General features: G+C 48.0%; 1 protein-coding gene across 1 annotated transcript in view; it reads left to right on the plus strand.

Moving 5' to 3' along the window:
* SRP72 (signal recognition particle 72) overlaps positions 1-14,840 on the plus strand; it is a 112,499-nt gene that overhangs the window by 62,869 nt on the left and 34,790 nt on the right. Inside the window, exons 12-13 of the mRNA XM_069767674.1 lie at positions 5,410-5,474; positions 13,175-13,270. Coding sequence (XP_069623775.1) covers positions 5,410-5,474; positions 13,175-13,270 — 161 coding nt within the window. The remainder of the gene's footprint in view (positions 1-5,409; positions 5,475-13,174; positions 13,271-14,840) is intronic.

Raw genomic sequence — 14,840 nt, forward strand, 5'->3', positions numbered from 1 at the left:
TTGCCGGCTGCGAAGGACCCCCCATCTACGGTACCACTCATTACTGGCGGGGTAAGTGATCTTCGTGAAAGTTCACTTAGTGATTATTTGTTCCCCTTATTTTCCCTCTCTCCTTATTAGGGGAGGAAAAGTTTAACTAAGGCCAAACATAGGCAGTGTGCCGAATGTGCAGAGCCACTTCCAGACGGGCATTTAAGAAAATTGTGCAAATCATGTATACAACGTTTGCTGGAGGAAGAGGCTCCTGATCTGACCTCCACAATTAGAGAGATGGTTAGACACGAAGTGAGAAGTTCTGTAAAGTCCAAGTCTCGGGTGACGGAAGTTGAAAGGTCATCCCCTTTATCTGATGTAAATTCGGACTCGGGTGAGCTGAGCTCTGGGTCCCTCCCGTCTTCCTCCTCCTCTGGAGTCTAGTCGGGCCTGTTTGTCCTTGGATAGGGTTAACCATCTTGTTAAAGCAGTTAACAGTACAATGGGGATAGAGGACGCCCAATCAGAATGCTCCATTCAGGATGTTATGTTCAAAGGTATTGAGCGGAAGTCCCGTAGAGCCTTTCCAGTGGTTGACAAGATTAAATCACTAATTTCAAAAGAATGGAAGAAACCCGAGAGAAAGGGGTCACTTCCGCCTGCATTTAAAAGAAGATATCCCTTTGAGGAGGAGGCTTCATCCTCATGGGATAAGGTCCCGAAGCTGGATGCGGCAGTCGCCAAAGCATGCAAAAAAACATCTCTCCCCTTTGACGACTTGGGGAACCTAAATGACCCATTAGACAGGAAAGCTGATACTTTTCTTAAAGGAGCTTGGGAGACTTCAGCTGGGTCCTTGAGACCAGCTATAGCAGCCACCTGTACAGCCGGGTCCTTGATGGTATGGTTAGGACACCTCGAAGATCAGCTCAAGGATAAGGTTCCCAGAACTGAAATATTATCCTCTATGCCTATAATCCAGGATGCGGCAGCTTTCCTTTCGGACGCATCAGCAGACTCGGTCAGGTTGGCCGCCAGGTCCTCAGCATTATCGAACGCAGCCCGGAGAGCGCTATGGATAAAATGCTGGCCAGGGGACTTACAGGCCAGAACAAAGTTATGTAGCATCCCCTGTGAAGGAGCTCACTTATTCGGACCGGTCCTAGATGAATTATTGGAAAAAGCAGGGGATAATAAAAAACGCTTCCCTTTCCTAGGAAGATCCTTTTACAGACGGGACTACAATAGAGGATGGTCTAGCCGTAGAAGGCCGTATAGAGATTCTAACAGGGAATCTACCAGATACGACAGCAACAGAAGAAGGCGTAAAGGATTTATGTTTAATCCTTCATGAGAATTTAAGAAACCGCAATGACTGGCGGACCAGGTGGGGGGTAGGCTTTCGGCCTTCTACCCGGCCTGGGTACGGATCACGAGTAGCCCATGGATTCTAGGCATCGTGGAAAAAGGCCTAAAGTTTGACTTCCACCATATTCCTCGGGACAAGTTTATGTTGACACCTGTTCGTTCCTCCTCTACAGAGCAGTTGGCGCTGGAGTCTGAGGTCCGGGAACTTCAACAAAAGAAAGTTTTGGTCAGAGTCCCTACGGTAGAGGAAGGTAGGGGGTTTTATTCCCCTCTATTCCTGATCAAAAAACCTGACGGTTCATATCGCACTGTTATTAATTTGAAAGGCCTGAACAAGTTTTTGTTGGTTTCCTCCTTCAAGATGGAGTCGGTTAAAACAGCAATAAAGTTACTCTTTAACCATTGTTTTATGGTTGTCTTAGATCTCAAAGACGCCTACTACCATGTTCCAATACATGTAGATCATCAAAAGTTTCTTAGGGTGGCGATTTCACTAGCTGGCACGATAGAACATTTTCAATATCAGGCACTTCCCTTCGGAGTCGCAGTTGCACCCAGGGTGTTCACAAAAATCATGGTGGAGGTTATGGCACACTTACATGAACAAGACATATTAGTAATCCCATACCTAGATGATTTACTAATTGTAGGTCACTTAGAATCACATTGCAAGGACCAGCTAGAAAAAGTGATGAGAGCTTTGAACGACTTGGGCTGGATAATCAATCTCAAAAAGTCACGTCTTCAGCCCCTAAAAATACAAGAGTTTCTGGGATTTATTGTAGACTCTAGTCAGCAGGAGTGTCGCCTGCCGGACGCAAAGGTAGCTAAGGTTCAACAGCTGGTCACCAGGGCGATTGGCAATCCCTTAGTGTCAGTTAGAAGTGCATTGTCTCTCTTGGGCACTCTTACATCTTGCATCCCGGCGGTCCTCTGGGCCCAGTTCCACACAAGGACACTACAATGGGACGTTTTACACAATTCCCGTCGTCTAGGGGCTCACCTCGATAGTAAATTTACACTTTCTGCGGAGACTACACATTCACTTGTTTGGTGGACTCACGCTTCAAATCTACATAGGGGGGTCCCTTGGATAAATCATGTTTCTAGAGTTTTGACTACGGATGCTAGCCCTAAGGGATGGGGGGCTCACTTAGGGGAGGATTGGGTTCAGGGGCTATGGCCTCAGTCTGAAGAGGACTCCTCCTCCAATCTAAAAGAGCTGTTGGCTGTAAAACATGCCTTAAATAAATTCCTTGTACCCCTACAGGGTCGACACGTCAGACTATTATCGGACAATCGGGTAACTGTGGCCTACATTAATCGTCAAGGTGGTACACGATCCAGTTCATTGATGAAGGTCGCAAATCATATTTTTCAGGTGGCTGAAGAACATCTTCTCTCTCTGACGGCACTTCATATAAGAGGAAGTATCAATACCAAAGCCGACTACTTAAGCTGCAACAGACTCAGACAGGGAGAGTGGTCGCTAAATCCAGCCGTCTTCAAGCAGATCATTCAGTTATGGGGTTGTCCAGAGATGGACCTTTTTGCCAGCAGGGGGAACCAAAAATTGCACCAGTTCTGCTCCCTAAATCCAAAAGACAACCCATATGCGGTGGACGCTCTACTAATATCTTGGCGCTTCAGTCTCGCATATGCCTTTCCCCCTCTAAACCTAATACCATTAGTTCTGAGGAAGATTCGGGAGGACAGGGCCCAAGAGGCCATGGTTTCCTTGGCTGAGGAAGATGTCTGTCTGCCAACCATGGATTCTCCCAGAACTGCCAGATCTACTCTCCCAAGGCCCAATCCTCCATCCACGAGTAGCCAACTTACACCTAGCGGCATGGAACTTGATAGGTCTTTACTGAGGGGGAAGGGATTCTCTCAGAATTTAGTAAATACACTCCTTAAAAGTAGGAAACCCTCTACAACGAGCATCTATGTTAGAGTGTGGAGAAAATTTCTGTCATGTTCAGGGGCTCAAATTGACCAGAAACCATGTATAAACCAGATTCTTGAATTTTTACAGAAAGGACTAGAGATGGGCTTGGCCACAAGTACTCTGAGTACAAGTGTCGGCTCTGGGGGCACTATACAATCTTAACTTAGCCAGTAATCACTGGATATCCAGATTTTTCAAAGCAGTCACTAGGTCCAGACCAATCATCAAACAAAGGTTAGTCCCATGGGATCTGAATCTGGTTCTCTCAGCCCTAACGCAAGCCCCATTCGAGCCTATCGATACCATTCCTATAAAAATCCTTTCAATCAAAACAGCCCTCTTGGTTGCACTCACATCTGCTAGAAGGGTTAGTGATCTGCAGGCACTTTCCAGACATCCACCATACATACAGTTCAGGGAGGATAGAGTAATCTTGAAACCCGATCCCCTCTATCTTCCGAAAGTTGCATCAAAATTCCACAGGGTACAGGAGGTAGTCCTACCCTCATTTTGCTCCAACCCTGCTAACGATAAAGAACGTAAATATCATTGCTTAGATGTAAGAAGATGCCTCCTTAGATATATTACAGTTTCAGATGCCTGGAAAAAAGATAACTCTCTGTTTGTAGCCTATCAAAGGGTGAGGAAAGGTCTTAGAGTATCTAAAAACTCTCTAGCTAGATGGATCAGGGAGGCGATCTCTCTCGCTTATACAGCAGGTGGCAAAGAATTTCCAGATGGTATAAAGGCACACTCCACGCGGGCTGTAGCATCTTCCTGGGCGGAGAGGTCCGAAGTATTGATCGAAGATATATGTAAGGCGGCCACATGGTCTTCTCCTTCTACCTTTCTTAAACACTACAGATTAGATCTGGGTAGTTCCTCAGACCTTACGTTTGGGAGAAGGGTGCTGGAGGCTATTATCCCCTCCCCCCCCCCCCCCCCCCTAGTCTTCCTTGTTTTCTCTGAAAGTCTCTCGTTGTGCTGTCATGGCGACTGAATAAATACGTACGCTACTCACCTGGTAGCAGTGTTTTTTCAGGAGCCATGACAGCACCCTTAGATTCCCTACCCTATTTTTTTGGATGATTCAACACCCTTTCGGTTTTCCTTATAATTGCTTGTTCACTTGCATAATAAAATGTATTGGTTTATATGCTGCATCTGTGTTATTAACCTTGGTGGTCCTCTCATGCTCTGGAACCAACTGACGTGGGAGAGAGGTACCGCCCTTTTATGTCTGTAGGTTTCCTGTCCCTGAAGGGCGGATCCCCTCTCTCGTTGTGCTGTCATGGCTCCTGAAAAAACACTGCTACCAGGTGAGTAGCGTACGTATTTCTCCTCTTTCAGGTAACATCGGGGGCTTATCTACAGCATTACAGAATGTTGTAGATAAGCCCCTGATGCCGGTGGGCTTACCTCACCCGCGATTTTCGGGGTGACAGGTTCCCTTTAAAAAAAAAAAAAAACATATACTACCTATAGCCTGTTGAAGTCCTGCTATACTTACCCTCCGCCGCCTTTCCCGCTCCTCGCCACGCTCCCGGGACCGCTCCATTGCAAGCGGCAGCTTGCGGTCCCGTCCCAGGGCTGGTGTGAGCAGGACCTATGATGACGTCGCGGTCACATGACCGACCGTGACGTCACGGCAGGTCCTTGTCGCACACCAGCCCTGGGACGGGACCACAAGCTGCCGCTTGCAATGGAGCGGTCCCGGGAGCGTGGAGAGGACCGAGAAAGGCGGCGGAGGGGGAGTATAGCAGGGTTTTTTTTATTATTATTATTTTTAACATGACATTTTTACTATTGATGCCGCATTGGCAGCATCAATAGTAAATAGTTGGGGACACACAGGGTTAATAGCAGCGGTAACGGAGTGCGTTACACCGCGGGCCGTTACCGCTGCCATTAACCCTGTGTGAGTGGAGGGGATTATGGAGCGGGCGCCGGGCAGTGAGTGCAGGGGAGTACGGGACTGACTAATCGGACTGTGGCCGTCGCTGATTGGTTGCGGCAGCCATGACAGGCAGCTGCTGAGACCAATCAGCGAACGAATAACCGTGACAGAAGGACAGACGGAAGTGACCCTTAGACAATTATTTTTTTTTTGTTATTCTCAGGAAATGTAACCAAAGCATGCATGATCATGAAAACCATTAAGGAACTGGAGCACAGACCTGGCCTGGTGAGTTTATACATTACAGAATATTTCTTAGTGTTAGGCGCAGTAGACATCATGGCTTTCACTGTTTTGTCTTCTCCCTTCTTCTAATCCTAACGTACATGATCACCATTACGATCCATGAAAAATTAGTAGAAGGGGTAATCATCCAAAGGTAAATTAAAAAAAAAAGTTAATGTTGAAGACAACATTTTTGTGGCTTAAAGTGTTGACACCCTTGAAATTTTTCACGAACATTGGGTATTTCTTGCAGAAAATTATTCCAATTACACATGTTGTGTTATACACTTGTTTTTTTTTCCCTTGTGTGTGTATTGGAACAAACAAACACAGAGGAAGACAAAATGGATATAATTTCACACAAAACCGAAAAATGGCCCGGACAAAATTGTTGTCACCCTCAATTTAATATTTGGTTGCACACCATTCAGAATAAACATCTGCAATCAATGGCTTCCTATAACCATCAGCAAGCTTCTTACACCTCTCAACTGGAATTTTGGACCACTCTTCTCTTGCAAACTGCTCCAGGTCACTCATATTTGAAGGGTGCCTTCTCCCAACAGCAATTTAAGATCTCTTCACAGGTATACAGGTGTTCAATGGGATTTAGATCCGAACGCATTGTTGGCGACTTCTGAACTCTAGAGCCCTTTGTTCCAATCCATTTCTGGGGACTTCTTGAAGTATGTTTGCGGTCTTTGTCCTGCTACAAGGCCCGTTATCTAGGACGTAAACCCTGCTTTCTCCTTCACCTCATTGGGGGACACAGACTGTGGGTGTATGCTGTTGCCACTAGGAGGCTGACACGGAGGCTGACACGAAGTTAATACAAAGAAAGTTAGCTGTTCCTCTGCAGTATACACCCTCACGCTGGCTCCCAGAGAACCAGTTCTTGCTTAGTGTCCGTAGGAGGCACATGGGTCTGCTATTCAGACCAAAAACTTTTTTTTTTTTTTTTAAGCATTTTTACCTGGATGAAGGGGTGACTGAACCTTTCTAGGCTCCGATCTCCCCGGACCAACAACAGGCGAGAACATGGAGTGTCGCCTCCACGTATCCTCTTCTGTGACGTGGGATGCCATGCCTGGGCTGATTTTTAGGGGTGACGGGTCTCTTAAAGGGCACCAATCTCCCCGCACCATCAATAGACGAGCACATGGAGTGTCGCCTCTGTGTCTCCTCTTCTGCAGCCAGGCCTAATGCCGGACAACCAGCCTTGTCCACCAGGATTGAACCCCTTGGATGCACAGAGGCACCCTCCGTTTTGTCGTCCGTGCAGCCCCCACTGCTCCACCACTGTCTAGCGGTTGAAGCAAGGAGGCTTCTTAACATTATCCCTGCACCGTCCAAAAAAAAATCGCCAGCGACCGCAGCAACAGAGGTACCTGCACTACAGCGAAGGTACCTGCAGCATCATCCGAAGGACATCTCCAGCCTTTCCGGGTAAGCGCTGAGAAGGAGGGGGGGCTCTGAGCAAGTCCGGGTACAGGCAGCAGTCTTTTCCTGGCAGGGGGGACATTTTACTGTTTTTCAGGCCTGGGTAAAAATTTAGTCCCTGGCTTTGACCTTGTACAGGCCGAAGCTCCGCCCCTGATCAACCCCCACTATGATGCAATGTGGCAGCTCTGCCCACTTTTAAGGCGCTTGTCATTCTGAATGAAAGTTGCCCATGAAATCTCGTTGGCCATCTTCCTACACCCTGTTGCAATCTAACAGGGCCTCCGGATTCTCCTGAAGCCTCCTGCTTGCTCGGATAGCGACGTGGAGTGTGATTCTTGTGGCTGGGACACAGGACCTGGGTAACCCAACCTCGGGCACCTAAAAAGTCCCATAAGACTCTAACAGTCTTTTTCACTTCATGTAACTCCTGCCAGTCTGCGTTTCCAAAAACTGAGTTCAACGCTCTGCAAAGCCTGTGATCTCAAATGCTCTCGGGAGCCCCCCGCTGACACTAAGCCTAGTGCCCTTAGTCCCCCTGAGTGGGTCTTGTCCCTGTCGCAATCTATGACTTCTCTGGCCAAAGCGCTTGAATCATTCAGTGTTCCTTCTGGGGATCGTGGCGTTCACATGTGTGACGGAGGGACCATCCCTTACACGGCAACAGTCGGCTAGCTGGGGCCGCACACAATCTAGAAATGTACAAACGTCTAGGAAACGGATACGTAGTTCTTCTCCTGTACAATCACGTGCCATGCCGTTCGCGAGCTCAGTTTCTCCTTCTCCCTCTCCAGACGTTGGTAGCGAACTCGATTCTGAGTATGAATCGGACATCTCCTTAGATTCGGATTCGCCAGACTTTCAGAGGACGCTTGATTCTCTGATTGAGGCTGTCAACCAAATTCTGAAGGTTGATGAAGACTCCGGCTCTGTGCAGGATCACACTGTGTGCTTCAAAAAAGCTTTTTCCTTTTTCGGCGTCAACAACAAATCCGCTTCCGATCCTTTCACGCCAATGCAGTTTTGTCCACTACCTCTTCAGGATCAGTTCGCTCTCCACGCAGGAACAGAGGACCCCAGACATCCTATAGGTCCAATCAGCAATGGAAGGGTCGGTCCAAACCATCTGGATCTAAGCTAAGGCATCTAGGTTCCAGAGATTTTTCCGCCCAACGACTCATGGGATTAACTGGTCGACACCAGCAGGGTCGCCTATTTCTGTTTTACCAGGTCTGGCTCTGTCGTTCACGACAAAGGAGTCAGAGACCTAGTGTCTTCCGTATAGAAAATTGATTTTTCTTCGTGGCCACTGGCCCGTTACTTTCCTTCCCGACTTCCAGCATCAAGGGCAAAGGCTCTTTCCCGAGCCATAGACCCTTTGTGCCGCGATGGCGTCATTGTCCCAGTTCCGGAAGACGAAAGGTTCGAGTGATTCTACTCCACCCTATTCGTTGTCCCAAAAAAGGATGAAAAGGTGAGACCCATACTAGAATTCAAACTTCTCAACAAGTTTGTCAAGGTCCGTCATCTCCACTTGGAGTCTCTGCGTTCAGTCATCACCTCAATGGAAAAAGGGGAGTTTTCTAGCATCCATCGATATTTGAGATACTTACCTGCACATTTCGTTTTTTTGTTGTTGTTTTTTTCCTCCCCACCAAAAGTTCCTGTGTTTCGCCATTTGCGACCAGCACTTTCAATTCACGGCTTCCCCTTCGGCCTTGCTACCGCTCCCAGGGTTTTCACAAAGGTCATGGCGGCTGTCATGTCCATCCTGCACTCTTGGAGCGTGATCGTCCTAACCTGTCTGTACGACCTAGTCAAGGCTCCGTCTTTCCACGATTGCGTGGAGTCCGTTATTATCACTTGTGATACTCTTTCTAGTCTGGGTTGGCTGATTAATCTTGCCAAGTCTTCCCCCATTCCAGCCCAGCAGATATCCTTTTTAGGGAGGACCCTGGACTCCTCCTGAGGGTTGGTGATTCTCCCTCAAGACAAGGTCCTAGCCCTTTAGCAAGGAGCCCGCGCACTTTCTCAGTCATCCCTTCATTCAATCCCCTTTCGATAAGGGTACTGGGGAAAACTGTAGCAGCAATGGAAGTGGTTCCTTTCGCAGAGATGCACCTCTGTCCCCTACAGCATGCTCTTATAGCAGCTTGGGACAGGAACCTTTTCTCCCTTGACTGTCGATGCCGTCTGTCCCCGCTGGTCAGGCAGGCTCAGATGGTGGATATTGAGTTCTTCCCTCAACCAGGGGAAGTCCTTTGTCCCGGTTCAATGGTTAGTGGTGACTTCCGATGCCAGTCTTCTGGGCTGGGGAGCAGTTTTTCATCACCACACCGCTCAGGGCCGCTGATCTTCTCAGGAATCGAAACTTCCAATCAATATCTTGGAAATCTGAGCGATTATGGCTAGGGCTACTGAATATTCATTGTCTCCTACCGGGTCACCCCATCCTAATTCAATCGGACAACGCCACAGCTGTGGCATACATCAGCCATCAAGTGGGTACCCGCAGCAGGGCGGCCATGTCCGAGGTAACTCGGATTCTTCAATGGGCAGAGGGGAACCACTCCGTAATATCAGAAGTGAACATACCAGGCATGAAAAACTGGGCAACATACTTCCTCAGCCGTCAGGGTCTCGCCTCGGGGGATTGGGAACTTCATCCAGAAGTTTTCCAACAGATCTGTCTTTGTTGGAGGACCCCAGATGTGGATCTGAAGGCGTCCAGACAGAACGCCAAGGTCTCCAGATTCATAGCTCTGTCTCGAGATCCAAGAGCCATAGGAATGGATGCTCTGGTTCTTCTGTGGCGCCAGTTCCATCCTCCGTACATTTTTTCCCCCCGCTGACACTTCTTCCGAGAGTCATCAGGAAGATCAAGGCAGAAGGGGTTCCGGTGATCCTGGTCGCTCTGGATTGGCCACGCTGGGAGTGGTTCACAGAGTTTGTGCGCCTCGTCGCCGATGCACCCGGGTCATCCAGATCTGCTCTCCCAGGAACTGATTTACCACCAGAACTCAGCGGCCCTTTGTTTAACGGCTTGGCCGTTGAATCTTGGATTCTGACACAGGCTGGTTTTTCACCATAGGTCGTGTCCACAATGATCAGTGCTCGTAAACCTCTGTCGGTACACATATATCACCGTACCTGGAAGACATTTTTTGCTTTGTACAAGGCTCGTGGTCATCTTCTCTTCGTCTTCTCTATTCCCACCATTTTGGAGTTCCTACAGACCGGTCTGGACTCAAGCCTGGCGCTCAGCTCGCTCAAAGGCCAGGTATCCGCCTTATCGGTCTTATTCCAATGTAGGATTGCGACAAAATCTCAGGTGAAGACGTTCATTCAGGGGGTTACCCATGTGCTTCCCCGTTATCACATGCCTTTATACACTTGGGACCTTAACGTGGTCCTGGGAGTCTTACAAGAAGCTCCTTTTGAACCGCTTCAGGACATTTCGCTCACTTTTCTTTCTGTCCTGGAAAGTTGCCTTTCTCGTTCCAATTACATCAATCAGGCGGGTTTCGGAGCTGGCTGCTCTGTCCTGTCGGGTGCCTTTCCTTATTTTCCACCAGGACAAGATTGTCCTTAGTCCGTCCCCATCCTTTTTGCCCAAGGTTGTCTCATCCTTCCAGCTTAACGAGCACATTGTTCTTCCTTCATTTTGTCCAACTCCAGTCCACAGGGTGAAAAGGGCTCTCCATACTCTGGATTTAGACAGGGCTCTGAGAAGGTGCGTATCGAGGATGACGTCCTTGCGAAGGTCCGATTCTTTGTTCGTGGTTCTCAGGGTCGCAGGAAGGGTCTAGCCGCTTCAAAGGCCATGATAGCTAGCTAGATTCCACCATTCAGGAGTCCTACCGCATCAGATGTAAGCCTATCCCAGCGGGGATCAGGGCACACTCCACTCGGTCAGTGGGTGCTTCCTGTGCCATTCGGCATCAGGCGGAGCAGGTCTGTAAAGCCACGACTTGGTCCAGCCTGCATACGTTCTCGAAACACTACAATGTTCATACTCAAGCTTCAGCTGATGCAGGGCTGAGCAGAAGAATTCTGTAGGCTTCGCTGGTGCACATCTAGGCAGATGTTACGTGAAGCCTGATGTTGTTCTGTTTTTTCCACCCAGAGACTGCTTTGGGACCTCCCATTATCCTGTCTCCCCCAATGAGGGGAAGGAGAAACAGGGATTTCCGTGTACTCACCGTAAAATCCTTTTCTCCGAGCCACTTACTGGGGGACACAGCACCCACCCAGTTAGCCTAATGGATAGTGTTTTTCGTTAGTTTGACATGTTGTACTCTTATATGTTGTTAATATTCTCCTACTGCTTTTGCACTGAACTGGTTCTCTGGGAGCCAGCATGAGGGTGTATACTGCAGAAGAGGAGCTAGCTTTCTTTGTATTAACTTCGTGTCAGCCTCCTAGTGGCAACATCATACACCCACGGTCCTGTGTCCCCCTAAGAGTGGCTCGGAGAAATGGATTTTACTGTGAGTACACAAAAATCTCTGTTTTTGACACTGCACTACATTGCGAAACAAAATCCTTTGGTAGTCTTCAGATTTCATGATGCACTGCACACAGTCGAGGCACCCATTGCCTGAGGCAGCAAGTCAGTCCCAAAACATCTTCGAACCTCCACCATACTTGACTGTAGGTACTGTGTTCTTTTCTTTGTAGACATCATTCCATTTTCAGTAACCAGTAGACTGATGTACTTTACCAAAACCCTCTATCTTGGTCTCCTCTATCCACAAGACTTTCATAGAAGGATTTTGCTTACTCGCGTGCATTTTGCCGAACTGCAGTCTAGTATTTTTATGTCCCTGTGTCAGCAGTGGGGTCTCCTTCCATAGTGTTTAATTTCATTCTAATGTCGACAGATGGTTTGCGCTGACACTGATGCACCCTGAGCCTGCAATACATCTTGAATTTCTTTGAAACTTGATTGGGGCTGCTTATCCACCTTCCAGACTATCCTGCGTTGCAACCTTTCATCAATTTTTCTCTGCTGTCCAATGAAATTAACTACAGTGCCATGGGTTGTAAACTTCTTGATTATGTTGAACACCGTGGACAAAGGAACACCAAGAGATGGAATTGTAACTTTGAGTGTTGATACTGTTCAAGAATTTTGGTTCTCAAGTACTCAGACAGTTCTTTTCTCCTCTCTGTTCTCCATGCATTGTATGACACATGCAGATACGCAATGCAAAAATTTAGTTCACTTCTCCCCATTTTATCTTGTTTCAGGTGTGATTTTCATATTGCCCACACTTGTTACTTGCCACATGTGAGTTTGAATTAGCATCACATGTTGGAAACAAAGTTGTGTACCCACAATTTTGGAAAGGTTCCAACAATTTTGTGAAATTATGTCCAATTTGCCCTTTTTTCCCCTCTGTGTCCTGCGTGTGTATTGGAACAACAAAAAATAAACACAATCTAAGTATAACAAAACATGTGTAGTTATAGTAATTTTTAAGCATATATACTTCATTTTTCTGGAACAATTTCAAGGATGCCAACACTCTCGGCCAATCTGTGTATATATACGTAGCTCCTTATCTTAGTACTGTAACAAATATGCATATACAAAAAAAATGGAAGCAACGTTAAAGGGGTTGCCCAGTCTAAAATAAGTCTGCAGTTACTAGTTCTGCCAATATACTGTAGTCCCTTTACAAGCAAGGTTGATTAGCTGTCACCGTCAATCATTAATTTTTCACAATTACGGTAGTGGAAAAACTTTTCCATTTGGAGGTGCTGGCATTAATATTTGGAGGCTTGCTAAGGATAGTGACATTCCTACCATAGACAATTATGGTGCTCATGGAGAGGGTACCTAGCTGTGAACGCCCAACATAGAATTATTGTATTTCCCTCCAGCCACCACTAGGGAGAGCTCTCTGCACAGATTTTTCGAGCCTCTATATAATCCATGTGTAAGAAGCTTCCCCCTCATGCACTGTGTGAAGGGAAGCTGAGCCTAAAGCCTATGGACAAAGCCTAAGGACTTCGTTGAACAAAACGTACTGGAAAGCCTGCTCCACTATTATTTCTGTGTATATAACAGTCCTCGAACCTTAACTTTTCTAGAAATTAGATATTGCTGCCTTTGTGTCAAAAACGTAGAACAGTCTTGATTCTGCATGACTATCAATCCTAGCATGTGATACATTTAGGATTACTGCATTTTCCTTTGTATGCACTTTAGTTATTGCTTGTAAACTTTTATGTTGTGCCATTTTTCAATGTTCCAGGTATCCGCACTAGTGACTATGCACAGCCATGATGAAGATATTGACAGTGCTATAGAAGTGTTTAACCAGGCAATCAGTTGGTACCAAGCAAAGCAGGTAAGCAAGGCTGCAGAGACCCTCGTGTCTCAAACAGTGCCTTCCCCCATCCCACCACAGACAGATTTTTTTATAAGATGGGGGTCCGTCTTCTTGTCCGAATTTACAGTATCTTACCTGAGGGCTGGCGGTGGCAGAGCAGGGTCACAGGAGGCAAGGTGTCGGCAGAGGTGGGGTGATGCTGGGATGAGGAGGTGCTGGGATGAGGAGGTGCTGGGATGAGGAGGTGCTGGGATGAGGAGGTGCAGTGAGAGGGGTCCCAGGCTTACCGTGCAGGCAATGCAGGCTTACCATGGCGGCAGAGGTGCGGTGGCAGAGGTGCAGCGGCAGAGGAGGCGCAGTATGCGGGGTCCCTTTCCCCGGTATGGTGATTCAGCAGCCCGGTAAGCAGCAGAGCCGGGTGAATCCTGTTGTTATCGGTGGGCGCGGCCATCTTCCTGAGGCCGCGCGTGTGCAGATGAAGCGCTCTGCTTCCCGGGGCTTCAGGAAAATGGCCGCGGGAGGCCGCGCGTGCGCAGAAGGAGATCGCGGCGGCCATTTTCCTGAAGCCCCGGGAAGCAGAGCGCTCCATCTGCGCACGCGCGGCCACGGGAAAATGGCCGCCACCACGGATAACAACAGGATTCACCCGGCTCTGCTGCATACCAGGCTGCTGCATCACCTCACCGGAGAAAGGGACCCCGCTTACTGCGCCTCCTCTGCCGCTGCACCTCTGCCACCGCACCTCTGCCGCCACGGTAAGCCTGCATTGCGACTATTAGACGCACCCCCCCATTTTCCCCCCTTTTTTGGGGGGGGAAAAGTGCGTCTTGTAGTCCGAAAAATACGGTATATGTCATAATGGGCTCATCACCGAAGACCCTGTCTGCGACCGACAGGCGAACAGGCCAATGAGCGGTTACGAACCTTAGCCCTCTTCCACAGCTTCTGCCATGGAGGATCATGTGTATGACATACACATGACTCCGGCCCCCACCCATGAACATTAGGGCCTGCTGGACTCCGCCCTGTAGGCCGGGCAAAAATATGTCACGGTCAATGTCCGTAAGGTGAACTTCATTCGGTCTTAATAGTGCTGAGTTATCACCTTCCAGCTGGTGGTGGCGAACCACAATACCACTTCTTCCCATCACAAATTTCGCCATCTGCGCGTTGATCTTTCTCCTTGCGCGCTCTATGGCTTTTACATAGCTCGCGGCACTCCAGACTGCTAGTGGTATTATCTGTGACCACACCACTATCATATCCGGGAAGAAACAGGTAAAACTTTCTATGTCTGTTGTCATTCCTGTATAGAGCGAAGTGATTTTGTGTTTGCTCAAATCATAGCCACCAGCACGTAACACTAATATTACCGGCCCTTTTAGCGATGTTGACTAACTCCGGGCACATCTGTTGCTATTTGAGCCCTCTGATACCTCTCCAGTTGACCTCTAATCCTGAGAAGCCTAGATTTTTGTTCTCACGGCCGAAGCTCAGCTCTTTTCACCACCCAGTAGACACATGAATGTCCTAATATCCAAACTGCGGGCTATAGATGCCTGTAAGAGACAAAATGTGTTACTTCAGC

The sequence above is a fragment of the Ranitomeya imitator genome, chromosome 1, assembly GCF_032444005.1.
Source record: "Ranitomeya imitator isolate aRanImi1 chromosome 1, aRanImi1.pri, whole genome shotgun sequence".
NCBI lineage: Eukaryota > Metazoa > Chordata > Amphibia > Anura > Dendrobatidae > Ranitomeya > Ranitomeya imitator.